General features: G+C 38.4%; 1 protein-coding gene across 1 annotated transcript; it reads left to right on the top strand.

The window, feature by feature from the left end:
• Positions 1–5: 5 nt before the first annotated feature.
• Positions 6–7,751, top strand: LOC104535891 (protein shisa-9-like; the record flags this gene model as incomplete). The annotated part of the gene is made up of 2 exons (XM_010179310.1): positions 6–469; positions 7,624–7,751. Coding segments are annotated over 2 exons (592 nt in total), but the record flags the coding sequence as incomplete, so codon positions are not given.
• Positions 7,752–15,924: the final 8,173 nt, after the last annotated feature.

Here is a 15,924-nt window from a genome sequence, read left to right on the forward strand (position 1 = left end):
TGGTGTGTCGGGCTCAGGATAAAGCTGGCCAGCAGCTTGGGAGCTTCGTGGTGCTCTCAGGAGGAAACCACTCCAGCCTTGGGGAACAGCTGGACCCCTCCGAGACACCTCCCACCCCGGACTTCTGCAGGGGCTACTTTGACGTGATGGGCCAGTGGGACCCCCCCTTTAACTGCAGCTCGGGGGAGTTCATCTTCTGCTGCGGTACTTGTGGCTTCAGGTTTTGCTGCAAGTTCAAGAAGACGAGGCTGGATCAAAGCACCTGCACAAACTATGAGACGCCTTTGTGGATGAACACTGGGAAGCCTCCTTCCCGCATAGACGACCCTCTGCACGACCCTACCAGGGATAAAACCAACCTCATTGTCTACATCATCTGTGGGGTTGTAGCAGTCATGGTGCTGGTGGGGATCTTCACCAAACTAGGGCTGGAGAAGGCACACAGACCCCAGCGGGAGCACATGTCCAGGTAAGGCTGAGTGCCAGGCAGCAGTGTCTCCTTCCCCCCCCCACCTCTCCCCTACTCCTAAAGAGGACAGAGGAGCCCGTATGTTTCTGCTAAACAAACAACTCTTGCCAGGCAGGCTGCATTCCCCTGCAAGGCAACCGAGAGAGACCAACTTTGGTGAGCAGAGCTCCTGTGGTTCCCCAAGCTCAGATATCAAAGTACATGCATATTGAGGAAGACTAGAAATAGTTGTGAGTCTGCACAGACAGTAGTCCATTTTTATCTGCAGTGTCTGACCCACTCCCCAGCAAGATTCAGCAAGTGTTCCCGAATATACTGTGCATGAATAGAAAAACAAAACAAAACAAAATCCTGAAACCAGCAACACTGAATTATAGAAAGCCTCATGCGTTCCCTCTTCCAACTGTTTCAAAGCTCGGAAAATGTTTTTTCTTCTCAACAAAAGGATGTAAACAAATGTCATCGCATCCTCCCTCTCCAGCTGCAAAATGTTTTTTGCAGGACCTTCTCTAGTCCCCCAACCCTTGCTAGTGTGTAAGCTATTTGTAAAATTTCTAAGCTGTGAAAATGACCCAGCGTGGTAGGAAAGAGGGAGACACACAAAGGAAAAGCTGTTGTAGAATTTCTTAACATTATTTTCAGTTACTGTTGAGAGGTAAAAAATGGAATATGAAAGTCTTGTCTCATCCATATGTGTGTGTGTTATACATTACCCACAGTGTAATGGCTGAATTGTATCAAAGAGAACCTCCCCCACCTAGAGTTGGGCATGCTGTGTACCATCTACTCCAGGTGCTGGCTGCCTAGTGATACATAGGCAGGTGGGCAACTCAGAACAGAGCCCAGTGACTTTAACAACATATTCCAAACGCTGATTGTCAGAACAGTTCCAAATCAAGGCATAACACATTTGTCAAGTTTGCAGTCTGTCTGATTCTTTAAGTTAATCCCAGGCACATGAAAGTAAAGCAGATGGGGGAAAGACATTAAGAAAGGCAAACAGCTATATTAAAGGTTCTAAATAGATTCCAGCATATTGGTCAGTTTTAGTGATGAAATGCAATGAAAACGGTGTCTTCTACTGCACATGCACTGTGGCAGAAGGCTTCCTCCTGCCCTGACTGGTAGTCGTGTAGTTCACAATCTTTAAAGCTTAGGATGAAGAGTCATTCTTTGAAAGATAGTCCAAGAGATCAACTCAACACCTGGAGTGTTATTTTTTTACTGAAGTTTCCGCATGACTTTTTGATTAACTGATACCCTGAAATGAACAGAGAAAGCCACAAAAATACTCCTGCAAATGCATCACCAGTTCACCAGCAATTATTTGCTATTTATAAACTCGCTGATATGGGTACGTTTTTAATAATGAGAAACAAAGCATATTGCAGAAATTTTAGTGTGTGTCAGTGATACTTCTGCAAAGGGTTTTTTTGTTGAGCAGGGTATAATAACCCTTTAGACATTTTGAATATTCTTAGCTTCTAAATTCAGAAAAGAATGCATGGGTCCCAATTTCTTTTTTAAACTACAGATCTTGTTTGGGAAAAGCTCTCCCTTTCTTCAGCCTCCTTCTGTAGCGTCTTCATGCAGGCAAAAAGGCAGGGCTCATAATAGTTACAAAAACCAGGACAGAGTGAAGTTGTAGCCATCCCTGCTTATATATGGCTTAAATAGCAAATATTTCTACTAGCAGAAATAAGACCTATCTAAAGTACAGGTGTGAAGTATTCTGAAAGGATGTTCTTAGTTTGTGGAAATAGAAATATAGGGGATTGGAAAATCATTCTGAAATCCTTCAGTCATGTATGCATAAAGATTAGGTTTCTGAAGTGGTTCTTAGGAAAGGTCGTCTGTTGCCCTGCTTACTTAACAGTGTCTGAGATCCTGTACTTTTCTTACCATGAAAATGTTCAAGTCAGGATTATATAGAAACTTGGAAAGTCATGATCACATGGAAAAACAGTCACCCACTCAGTACACATAATAGCTAGTCATGTTCTGAAAAAGTAGCACTAGAGCTTTTTTTTCTTTTAAAAAAAGTTCTCACACTCCTGTTACAGCTGTGGAGTGGGCTTACCATTAATTTGAAAAGTAATTAGATTTGTAAATCCCTTTGACAATTAAAAAGTCTCTTCATTGAGTGAAGTATTGAAGTAACCTCTTTGTCCTCGAATGTGTGTTTAACTAAAATATTATATCCTAGCTCACTTTACACTAGTAATGGTCTGAAAAAAAGCTGCAATGTTTAAGGAATAATTAATTTAATTGTTTAAACAGTTAACAGTACCAGCAATTATAATAACATGTGGTCTATATTCATATTCACCTTCTTTTATAACACTCATCACTACAATATCAAAAAAAACAAACCCCAAAAGAACACTTCTCGTGTTTTGTTTTCTGTACTGAAATTTATTAATAAGCAGAAGTAGAATGCCTTGAGAGTGTTAGGTAGGCCAAACCAAGAGTACTAAGTGTTACTCCATTTTGGCTGGCAGCAAGAAACACACAGAGGCTGATTTGTCATCTGTTTCCTTAGCTAAGATTGTCTCCTTTCCCTTCCCTAGCCAATGGCTGCATGGAACACTTGCATCCTCTCCACTCCTGTGAATAAATCCACCTATGCAAGGGATGGCACTGCTTATCAAAAAAGACAATGCAGCAAGTAAACTGATTTTTATGAGGGCTTATTTTTAAAAGAAAAAAATACAACTGGTGTAAATTATATATTTCCATTATTTTGATTTACTAAAAATATTTAAAAATATGAACAGAGACCTGATGCCTGGGAATATGAACACTGACTTATAAATAGGAAGCAACACTGTGCCACACATTGATTTCTTGCAGATTTTCATCGTGCAGTCAGTGGATTTGCTGTTGAAGTAAGACACTGGTATGTGCAAGAGTGGTACAATGTCAATAAAGGAAACTTCACAGGCGTGGCGAGCCCAGTTTCTCTACGCTTACCTCTGATTACATTTTGTTTACTACTTTACCAAAGCAAACCAGGAATACTCCATTAATTTCACTGAATTTTCCTGAAATATTTGGCAATGAAAAAATATCAGGGAAATGCATTTATTTAGTGAAAACAATTCACAGAAAACATCTCTATTGGGCAAGTACTTTTAGGAAAAATGAACAAAAATTTGCCCGTTTTTAGAGAGTTTGTAACTTTGTTTTGTTTTGAGAAAAAGGCCAAGTTGACATTTTCTTTCTTGTCAGATCGGTGCTTTTCAGTAAAACACTCCTACTGTTGGCATGGAACTGTAACTCTGGAAGTTGAAAACCGAGAGGGAAGTACAGTATTAACCCTACTTGGCATATTTTGCTCTAGACATCATATGGTAATGTTTTGTTTATATAACTCTCCTAATTTTAGCATTTGTTAGTTGACATTGAAAGAAGCTAAATGTTCCCTTTAGCTATTGTCCAAGAACTAAGCAGTAATAGTAGCACCCGGACAGAGTAACTCATCCTTTCCCCTCCTGCTGTCTAAGAGAACGTGGCAGTAAGCTGGTGTACGTCATAAGGCATGGCAAAGGGAATGAACGTGGCAATGTTATGCCTAAGAAGAAACAGAACTGATCCACCTCCTGGAGGAGACCTAAAAGCTCTGTTAAGGCATATGAGGGCAGCATGTTCTTGCTGCTGAAGACTACATCAACAGGACTTCTAGGCTTCGTCAGTTAAAGTAGAGAATCTTTTCTTGAAAATGAGCAGAAAAGGGAAAAGCTTTACTTCTGTTTCGTGGAGGATATTTTTTTGTAAGTAAAATCATACCTTTGTCTTCTTCCCTAATCCTTGTGAAGAATGTGCAGACAAACCAAGAACTGGAAGGACAATATTTACAATCGTGCTCGTACGCTGCAGCTCCTGTCTTTCTGAAGCAGTGCTTCTGACAGTATGTTAGCAGCCTTCCAAATATGGTGAACCACCTGAGCTCTTGTTTCTTCCTTCACAATGTGCTGAGCTCCTGAGTTAAGTCTTTTGTTGATCATTCAAAAGGTGTGTACCTGGGGCCCAAAATAGTCCTGAATCCTATGTGTGAAATTATCTCCCTTATGGGTTTTGACCCAGTTTTGGAGGCAAAATATGACAAGTGACCTTTCATGAAATAACCTGTGTTTCAGCTTCTACAAGCTTGTACTCATAAGGGAAAAGCTCCCCGTGCTTTATAACACCCAAACAGGATTATATATCCAAAGAGAAAATCTTATGGCAAGAGAAATGCTAAAGTTTTGTGATACTTGGGTAGTTCTAGGCCATGAACTCCTATGTACGTGACATGTCTCCACTTCTGTAGTACTGCAGTCAATACACAGGACCTAATGATATCGCTACCTGATTTGAATGTTATCTTGTATTTTATATTTCTTTAAAAAATCATTCAGTATAGCAAAGGTGTAAATAAAGACCCTCTATGTATATGTAATTTTTCAACAGGACTCCCTCTAACAGTTTCTTCTAATAATGAACTAAATCTATATGGTGGTATTCAGGTGAGACAAATGCATGGAAGTATTATAACAGTCTGTTGGTTCATGTAGAATTTTTCAAAGCAAACATCTATTCAAGGGTTTTGTTGTGTACTGGGGCACAAACCTCCCTTTACCCATTCAAGTATATCCCTAAAAGAACAAAATGAAGGTACAGCATTTCCTTTGCACTTCAGTGATACAAGCTTCTACACATTTTTAACTCTCCCTGACATCAGTGGAAGGTAAGGAGGAGCTCTTATATGAGCTGTTCTGCCCTGAGAAGATTGTACAACTTTGGCTAGCACAGCATAAACACAGTTGATGTGTTGTTAAAAACAGACCCTGATGGTGAGTAGTTTCTTTTTTCCCGATACAGTGGGAGTTGCCCAGCTAATTCCTTAAAGCCCCTTCGAAAAAAGCCACCCTAAAATGGTAGAAAAGTTAGTTGGCAATTTCACAGACAGGCAGTAGTTAATCTGCTATCACATAGGGTGTTATTTAAAGTCTACAGTGAACAATATTTACCATCAGATTAAGGGCAATGAGGAAAGCATTTCTGAAAACCTGCTCTCACAAAGTTGGGAAATACTAATCCATGTATTACGAGATCTCACAGTTTGAACTCCCACATTGAAGTTGGGAACTTTCATTTGCTTTTCTTCCCTTCTCAGAAATGTGTCCAGCTGCCTCTGGAGTTGAAATTAATATTGATGTCAATAATTTCCTTTGTATAGAGACATATTTGCATAAATTGACTTGATATTAATGGTTTTGGTCCTCACTTATTTTAAACTATATTTTGCAGTATAATACTTTCCTTTTGCATCATTTTCTACCTACCTTTGTGAGATCTCTTCTATTGAATTTTTATTATTCTGCTATGTAGGCCAGCTCTGCTATTTCTGCTTTATAAGCATTACTTCAAATGGGAGCATTGCTCTGATACCATTAATCAGTTGGTTACTGTCTTCTGATCTTCTACAGTATCAACAGAGTATTCTGTAACGTGTTGATCACAACTATAACTAGTATTTTAATAACATAATCCTAGCCATAAAGGCAGTGAAACTTCAGTATTGTTCAGCTGTGTACCAAAGCAATGTTCCTACAATCTGAAGGCAAGATCCAGCTCAGGATTTCTCTCTGTCTGTAACTTAAATGAAGCTACTTTTTAATATTTAAAAGAACAGTGCTTCTTGATCAAGAAATCGTCGTGTCGCAGAAGCACAGTGGAGGAGCTAGATGGCACTTGCCATGGCTTTCACCAGTGAATGTGATTATTTTTATTTATTTATTAGTTTATAAACTAGTCTTTCTTGTTGCAGTATCTGGGACACTGTATATAATTTTGCAGAAAATTAAACTAAACTGGGCACAGTGCCCAGAAAATGCATTCATTCCCTTAAAAAAAAGGCTCAAGGGCTCTAAAAGTTAAAACTAGTAAAACAAAAAGGAGGCAAATAACGGTCAGTAACGCATTGACCTGAATAGAAAGACTTGCCTTGAACCCTGAAGACACTAGTAACACATACCACAGCTTTCCTTTGCCTAAGGCAACAGCTTCTGCAGGTGGCTCAATTATTTTGTCTGGCACAGGAGCTCAGCAGGTAGCTATATGGCATATACCTAAGGGCTAATCCTGCTCCTGCAGAAATCAGTGGTAAAACTCTGTAGCCCAGAATCACAGACAGAGTTAGATGTTGCCATGCTGAGTGTTTAAGAGCTTAAAACTGAGTCACTAATTCTGGATCCACAGGGCTGAGATAGGTGTGTGTGCTTATCTGTATGCCTAGGAATGGACATGCACTCAGTGGGACACTCGGCAGTGAAACTGGTTCTTAGAAAATACTCCAGAGTGAGAGGGATGTGTCTCTCTTTCAGATACAGTTATTGCCTGCAGCTCTGCAGAAAAAGTCTACAACCAGCATCAGGTTAGGCCTGATCTAACTGTTAGGAATCCTTTTGCTTCCTACCTCTTTGCTAACATAAAGCTTTCGTCCTCTTTCTGAACTGGCATCAAAGCAGAAAGGAGTGCTCCTGTGCAAGCTTTGCTCCACCTTAAGGACTAGGACACTCACAAAAATTAGAAAAGACATTTTTCAGCTTAAAGTCCTGATCACAAAGAGTGCTATGCCTACTGGGTTTCTGCATGAAAATCATGTGACATTTCACCTTTGGTAAAGTTTTTGAATGAACATGGCCAAGACCACTGCGTTGTGGTGCTCTGTGCAAATGCATGTGTGAAAATCTACTTTGACAGACCCTGCTGGTAGTCTGGGTGTGAAGATAACTACTTTGTGAAAACGACGGGCAGAGGCTAGGTGCTGAGGTGCTCAGCTTAACCAATTTGGCAGTGCTACCGAGCACATGCAATGGCAGAACTCTACAAGTCTCAATTAGCTTAAATTAGGTTCCTACAAAGCCAAGACAGCTAAAGAACTAAATGTGTTTCTGTGTATTACAGCTAACACACTGTCTAAGACACCTAAAAAGAGCCTTAGGTGGGAAGTCTCACAATTAAACTGATTCTCTGATTTTGCTGTGAATGGAGCTGGTTTTTCCAGCAGACATTACAATGGACTGTATCTCAGACTAAAAAAACTTTGGAATATATTGGTAATGCCTTATGGATTTTGCAGGTTCATTCTGATTTTGTTTGGTTTTCAGGGCTCTTGCTGATGTTATGCGACCTCAAGGTCCTTGTACAACAGATCACATGGAAAGAGATCTAAACATTGTAGTACATGTGCAACATTATGAAAACATGGAGACAAGACCTCCCCCAAATAATTTACGTAAGTTGCATTATAACTTTATCAATACTGGGGATGCTGACACTAAAATGAACGTTATGAAACAAATATTGCTGGATGTCAAATGAAGTTCTGTAGCTTTGTCTCCTTCTACCCGGTGTTTTTGCTCAGCTCACCAAGCTATGCGTTTTCCTATGTTTTGTTATACCCAAAACAAATAGTTAAGCTTACAGCAAGGTTTAACAAGGTGTTCCATAGGGCTGTAACATCCAAGAGGAGAGTGGTCTCGTCATGCTGTTGTATCATCTTCACTAGTGAAATAGTTAAATATTTTCCTGGAGAGCATATGATTGTATGTGGGTTTCACTTTATTTTTATTTTTTTTTTAATTTTCTCTCTCTAAGGGAAACAGAAGAGGAAGATTAATTTTTTAAGTTTTAAATAATATTTTTATTCTGTATCTGCTGTTATGTGTTTATGTTGTTGAAGGCAGGGAAAAAGTGCACCTTGGAGCTTCAGAGGAAATATGGTGACATTTCAAGTGGTTCTGAAGTCCTTATTTTTCAGACTTGTGTGAGACCACAGTGTAGATCTTTCTCATGCTCGTTTACATTTTCCTTTTGTGATGGACAGTTCCACTGCAACTTTAATTTGATATATATTTACTTCACATTAATCCGTATCTTAAATATATGCATATATAAATATATATAAGTGCATAAAAATTACTGATAATACATTTACAAATTCAAGTTCAATATGCATAAAAGAAAAGGGTATTTATTCAGGAAGGTTTAGATTGTTAGGCAGTGGATGGCTTTATTCTGTGCTGTAGATCAACACAGATGTGCATTTTACTGCAAATGCACTTTTACTGCATTGGTATTTGGATTTTGAAACGTTTAAAGTACATTCACTGGAGTTTTCCTTATGTTTCTGTAACTATAGAAAGCAGAAAATTTGCTTATATTTGAACAAAGATTAAGCTTTATTTGGACTGCACTGTACAGTTATTGTGAGATTTTACTGCTTTCTTTTTGGGGAGAGGTATAAAAACAGTGAGGAAAAAAAGATACATATGCTGCTTGCACTTCTGATACTTGTGGTAGAGGCTGACTGTGACTTCTTATGCGCTTCGTTACAGAGTAATAGGAGAGAATTAAAGCTGTGACCTCTAATAAGGATACCACATATAGTGAAGTGTGACACCTAATCTGTCTGCACTACTCTCCAGTAAAGTGCTTCCACCTGGGAAGGGGGAAGCACATACACACTGCAGCATTACATCCTCAGTTGTATAAAAACACACCACTTCTGGAGGGGAACTTATGCTTCTTTCTCAATCAAAGGTGCTCTAGCCCCCTGCAGCTGAGGTGGTGAACTTCTGGAGGTTTAAGAATGATGAAATCTCTCTTTGTTCTGTGTATTAGCTCTTTGCTGATCTCTGATCCTTCCTGTGACCATGTTTTCAAGAAAAAAGATGCCAAATGGTAATGAAGTTAGAGTACAATCCTTATTTTCTCTCATATGTGAAATATTTATTCAGAGTCCCAGTTAATGAAGGAGCCAGAAGGTAAATAGATTCTTACTGCATTGATTGCATCTAGATTTTTGTATTCATCACACTGAGATATTTTCCTTAAAACTCTTTGTATACTACAACATACAACATAACACAGCAGGTCTTTAAACTCACTGTTTCTTGGATTTGAATTCAGATTTAAGCCTCGCTTCTATAAACTCTTGCATAGAAATGCAACTCAGAGCCACATAGTTACTGCATCAAGGAAATAAAAAGAAAAAGATACATTTACTAGTACCTTAGGATCTTGGCTTACGTTGACCCCAGACATGCATACCACCTCTGTCTCAGAATCTGGCCCTCTAGCACAGATGGAAGAATTATAAGCGAACCAGCTCTTGCACCACTGCAATTTACAGCATAGAAGCACTACGGCTGCTTTGAAGCTATCTTAATCCATTGGGTAATGAATCAGGGCTGTTCCAAGGCTGCTTCACATGTAGCTCAGGTGTTCCTGCTATGGATGGAAACCTCAGAAGCAAGCAGCTATGAGGGTGACTGTTGCAGTCTTTAATCAACTTTATAGATTAAGTCAATAATTTTAGATTGTTTGATGCAGACCTTCAAGTAGTGAAATTATTCACGGCATTCTATAACTGCTATTACATAAATTTACTTCATAGCAGGTAGATTATTATTCTATATTTGTTATTATATTCCCTCATAAACTCATCTAAAACATGACTAAATTACCTACTGGAATTATTCAGAACATCACAAATGATCAAAGTCTGTTGAGAGCGCGTGTGTTTATGGTGCCAAAAATATTTATAAAGAAAAATTGTTAAGACAAATTTTTCAAGTCCGTTATATTAGTAACTTGAGATTTTATAGTGGAGTTCTGAAACGCTTGAGAGTAGATATTACTTGTCAAAACTTTGGGAGTGCAGTACTACCTACTACTAGTGCTAGACAAGTGATAGACTTTTGGGGGGTATTTTTACAAGCAAATAAACCAGAGTGAATTACAGCTTTCATAGAAATTCTATTCCAGACCTTTACTCATACAGGTAAAATGTAATGGTACAGAATTATAACGTCAGACACTTTGTTGTGTATTTTTTAAGTTTTCTTTTCTAAGTTACCCCTTTCTATCTACTAGACATCTCAAAATGAGACTTAAAAATTTGAGACTAATGTGCTCTTCATGTTGGTCCGTGTTGGAGAAGGCAGGAGAAATTTCTGACATTACCTTTTCTGAATTGTGTCTTTTGGAATACTGAAGACAAACTACTGAGGGCCAAACATGAATAAAAATGTTCTAATTTGAATGTTCACTGCTGCCAACCCATTTGGAAAGTGTTTTACGAAGGGAAGCTCTATCAAAAGGACAAACTTTGCATGATCTCTGTCACTGAAAATGAGCGTGCTTGTGTTTCTGGACTGTTTGTTACCAAAGGACAAGGATTTTCTAAGTAGCCTGCAGCTACTGCAGCCACAAGTAGAGTGCTCTCCTCAGCAACTTGCAGTTCGCTCAGTTTCTTCCCTCTTCTTTTCTGATATTCAGAAAAGGACAGACACACTGGAGGTTCTAGAGAGACACAGGTTTCTTTTCTTTGCCCATGTGAATCCAGACAACTTAGTTGCTTTTCAGTAAAAGCTGTTTTGTCCTAGTGGTTCTTAGTTGTAACAATTTTTTTCCAGTACTGTGCTTTACTTAGGATGACTTTTCTGTTATTTCTCTTAATTCATTCACATTAGAATGTAGTGGTGCTTTGTAAACAAGCAGCAGATATCTACCAACAATTAGAGTGTTCGAGTTTTCTGACATGGAATGTTAAATTAAAGATTTTTTTTAACTTTCTATTTATTGTGTTAGGAGTAAACAATTCATTTAACTTGTGGGGATTATAACACCAGTACAGTGGGAGTTAGGAGTATTTGTAGCTACATCCTAATTTCTGAAACATGACTACTGCTATTATTGCTAATTCACCATCTATGATAGGAAAATGAAATAAACACTTAAGTCAGTGCAATCCAGGGCCACTTTCCTAATGATCAGTAAAAGCTCCGTTACTCTCTCTTCAGTAATAACCAGCCTTGCACTAGTGTATTTAAAGCATTTATGGAGATTCCCAAGACAGTGACTCTAAAGGGAACCAAATTCTAGATTATGGAGGTTTTCAGATGAAAAACACTAGCTTTCAGTTAGTTTTCACAAGTGTGGATTATTTCTTCATTTTTAATTTAACATTTAAAATAAAGAAGTGAATTATAAACACACCACTCAAAGAAGCAAGTGTTGCACTGTATCAAATGGCCAATTTTAATACTGGCCAAGGATTTGCAGCACATGTGATTAAAATGAGTTTTTCTCTTCTTAAATATATACAAGGGAATAATGTGTTTGCTGCTGGATTTGATTGCCAGTTGTCCTGGATACTTACTGGCTGCAAATGCTAATGCTGAAAACAAAACACAAGGGTATTTTTTGCAGTTCTCGCATATGAGGAAGTGTTGTGTATTGCGTATTTCTGTGCTTTCCCCCATTGCCGTTGATACAGGCTCAGCCTCTGTTTTCCAGTGAGAGAAACTTTCATCGGTTCGACACCGTGAAAATGCAGTTAGAATTTGCAATAATGTTTTTGCAGTCGCTTTCATCCCTAGCGCTTTTTGTTGTTGAATACAGTGACCTTTTGAAAACAAATTATTTTTATGTTTAACATACATAAACATGTTTGTGTCAGACAATTCATTGTTTCACATTGCCTAAATGTAATGCCTACAGTTGCTCATTGCACATAAGCATATAGGCGTATTAAGAAACTTTAGTAATGAGAGGTACTATCCTTTGAAATGCAAGGCTCTTGAAATATATAAAACTTGATAACTAATTTACTTTCACAGTAACTGTTGGACAATGAATTGCATACTATTGAGGAAGCAGCCACCAAGAATGTCCAGGTATTGCTGTGACAAGATGCTTCTAGTGACCAGAGCCTTGAAACTCTACCAAAAACCTTGTTCGGACAGAGGGTTGCAAAATCCAAAGGACTGAGCAAATAATTGTATGTTTGGCCTCATCGGTATTTAGGTTGTTTGATTACAGTAAAATGGTTGGTTTTTTTGGTCTGCCTATATGAGGAATTGGGCCATGTTCGTTATGAACTCTAATTGGCTGTTCACCTCCTCATTTAGAAGGACAAAGTCCAGTCAGAAAAACTGAACTGCACGGACAGGGCTTCAGCCATGGTTTGCAAATGAAAAGAGGAACAGCACTAAAAAGTTTTCAGCCAAGAAAAAGATGGTTGTAGCACAGTGACAGAAGGAGAAATTAAGAAGTACTGCTGATGGAGTGCTCCAAGACAGTGAAGAATGAGGGAGAATAACAAGGCTAGCTTAATCGGAGCAAATAGTTCACAAGAAACTACAGTGCTGTGACAGAGGGGAGGGACTGTAGTCAGTACATACTGGGAATTTGTTGCCATTTCAAGCCTTAGTCTTCACTGCCAGTATGCAAAATCTCATTTTAGTGGGGTTTCTATGATCTATCCAGGAAGAATCTTAAAAAATCTGATAATTTAGATTGAATTCCTGAGCTAAAAGCTAGTAGGCTTAAGTAAACCCTGGGAGAGGAATATTTACTACATTTTGATGGTAATATACAACAAGGAGAACAAATTCCACATTTATATTATACATTTTTCAAAACTAATCATTCAAAAAAAGCCCACACTGCCATCACCAGCCATCTCAAAAAAACACTATATTTTTAAAATATCATTTCTTTTTGAGGTTAAAAGCTGCAAGCTGCTTTGTCACAGCTACCTTGAGACCACTTTTTAAACCGCTTTAAATTAATTTCTAGAGACTGACTTCAACTGAAATTATGCTACCAGTAGAACTTCAAAGCATTAGCAAATTGGTGATAGAATTTTTGCTAGTATAGTTACAGCTATAGCAAGACATTCCAGAGGTCCAAACTTCCATGCTGGAAACAAAATTTCCCATAAAAACTTTAGAGCCTGACGATGCTTTTCTCTTGCAGCTCAGTCAGTCACTGTAAGACAGTAACATTTAATCAGTTCTGAATGTGTGTTTAGCCTCACAAACATGAATGTAAAAAACGTTACTAATTTACATTCAGATTTTAGTTCAGAGGCATGAGGCTGTTTTATGAGAAGATGCTATGAAATTTCTTGAAACACCGAGTATTTTCAAGGAAGTTAATTACAACCTGAGAACGAGAGCTTCCGAGTTCGGTTAGGAAAGACAGAAGTATAACGAATGAAATGTGTAATTTGTCAATGGCTGTTGTACATTTTGTCCATTACTTTTCTTTTTTTAAAAAATGGGATTATTTTGAAAATGTTAATATACATCATACCCAATAGCTTTTTATTTATAACTACACAAGTCTTCACCAAGAGTAATATGTCATAACTCTAACAATGCTCCTGCTATGCAATGAAACCTGTGCCTTTGGAATAATCTTGTTGGCTTAATCTGGCAAATGAAAGGAAAAAAGAAAGCTACAGCAAACAGTAAACACAAAACTTTGCACGAACAAGGAGCGAGGGATTGCATCCTGGGTTTACAATCATATAAGACTGTGAACTTTAAATCATGACATATGTTCAGTGGGTCTCCTCTTTATTCTGAAATATCTCTTGTTAGATGCGATTTTATTGGAAACTCTCCTGAATAGGATGAATCCTACCTGCAGTTTTAGCCAGTGAGGTATGTTTTGAACCATACTGCGTAGGTCTTCATAAGCTCTGCTCCATATAACCATTTTCATTAGCACTGAACAATGAAGTTTTCGCTCTACTTTCTTCATTTATGGTACAATAAGAACAATTAGATAAGATTACTGCCTTGCATCCTGTCATGTACTTCTAGTCGGCTTTTAAGTCAGATAAATTTGACATATCTTAATAAAAATATTCATCAATGTAAAAAGTATTTGGGATAAATACAGTTACTCACTGACATTATCCTTTAGCAGAAATAATTAGCATTATGGTAATAAAAATTATTTAGAATATATTTTTACAATTTGTAATGTAGTTTAAAAGGCTGAATGATTATTTAATAAAATAAAAATTATTGTCATGACAGAAGAGAGCATTGCTGTACCAGACTATTATATAGGCAGATTTAAGTGATGCAACAGCAGACTTGAAAAGCACATGTAAAGGATGAGACTCATTTTGCTGTCATTGGGGGGCAGATTAAGGTACTTCGAAATGTTGCCCAGTAGTACAGGGGTGTATTTACCATCTGAAAGATGAAAAGTTCAATATCTAAGCGTGGTTTGGCTTTGGAAAACAGTTACCTCATTTCCCTTGTGATTCTGCTTCCTTACTATCAGTATAATTATGTACTAAGAGTTTAGTTCCAGAGGGGTTTGTTACTAGATATCGATATGTCCTGTAGTCAGATTCTCACCTGGAACCAAAGGCAATGCTTAGAAGAATAAGTATCCTCTACTGTTTTGGCGTGTTGCAATCTAAGTTTTACTTACTAAATTTTATTAAGAGGTGCTGTTCCTATTATATTCTCCTCAATATCTAAAATTGTATTTTGTCTTCGGACAAGTACACTGAATAATAGTGTTCTCAATGTTGATTAACTTCCAGAGCAAAAATACTCCCACTATTAACCACACCCGTCAGCAAGGTCAATCCATGCTTCATGGCTGTTGCAATCTTTCATGTCACTGGAATTCTCAATGTCAAAAACTGGTACAGGAAACAATGCCAAACTGATAGGACTCATGTTTTGAAAAGAAAACCCCTACAACACAACCTGTTTATGATTGTATTCTGCTCCCTAACATGAAAAGGATAGAGACTAAGGTGCCTTTTTTTTTAACATGGCATCAGTCACCTCATTGAAAGGAAAACAAAAAGTACCTTTTGCTTTCACTGTTGGTTTGCCAACACCATCACACAAACAAACTACACTTGCCTTTTCCATGGCAAAACAATATCGTTTGTAACTGTCGACTTACAGCTTAATCTGTCTCTAAATACGTTAACTCCCTCCCTTATATTTTGTTTCAAAAATAATAATTTGTAACACAAATGATAAAAACATAAATGTAGTACAGGGTCCTGCACCTGGGAAGGGGCAATCCTTGTTACCAATATGGGCTAGGAGATGGTGTGCTGGAAAGCAGCCCTGAGGAAAAGGACTTGGGGGTACGGGAGGATGAGGAGCTGGACATGAGTCACCACTGGGCATCTGCAGCCCAAAGCCAACCCCATCCTGGGCTGCATCACAAGAAGTGTGGCCAGCAGGGCAAGGAGGTGATTCTGCCCCTCTGCTCTGCTCTGGTGAGACCTCACCTGGATACTGCATCCAGCTTTGGAGTCCCCAACACAAAAAGGACATTGAAGGGCTGGAGTGGGTCCAGAGGAGGCCACAAAGATGATCCAAGGGCTGGAGCACCTCTCCTATGAAGACAGGCTGAGAGAGTTGGGTTTGTTCAGCCTGGAGAAGAGAAGGCTCCAGGGGGACCTTATAGCGACCTTCCAATACCCGAAAGGTGCCTATAAGAAATCTGGGGAAGAGCTGCTCACTGGGGCATGGAGTGATAGGATGAGGGGTAATGGTTTTAAACTAGAAAAGGGCAGATTTAGGTTGGATATTAGGAAGAGGTTCTTCCATATGAAGGTGGTAGAT

The sequence above is a fragment of the Mesitornis unicolor genome, unplaced genomic scaffold (assembly GCF_000695765.1).
Source record: "Mesitornis unicolor isolate BGI_N332 unplaced genomic scaffold, ASM69576v1 scaffold45172, whole genome shotgun sequence".
In the NCBI taxonomy this organism is placed as follows: domain Eukaryota; kingdom Metazoa; phylum Chordata; class Aves; order Mesitornithiformes; family Mesitornithidae; genus Mesitornis; species Mesitornis unicolor.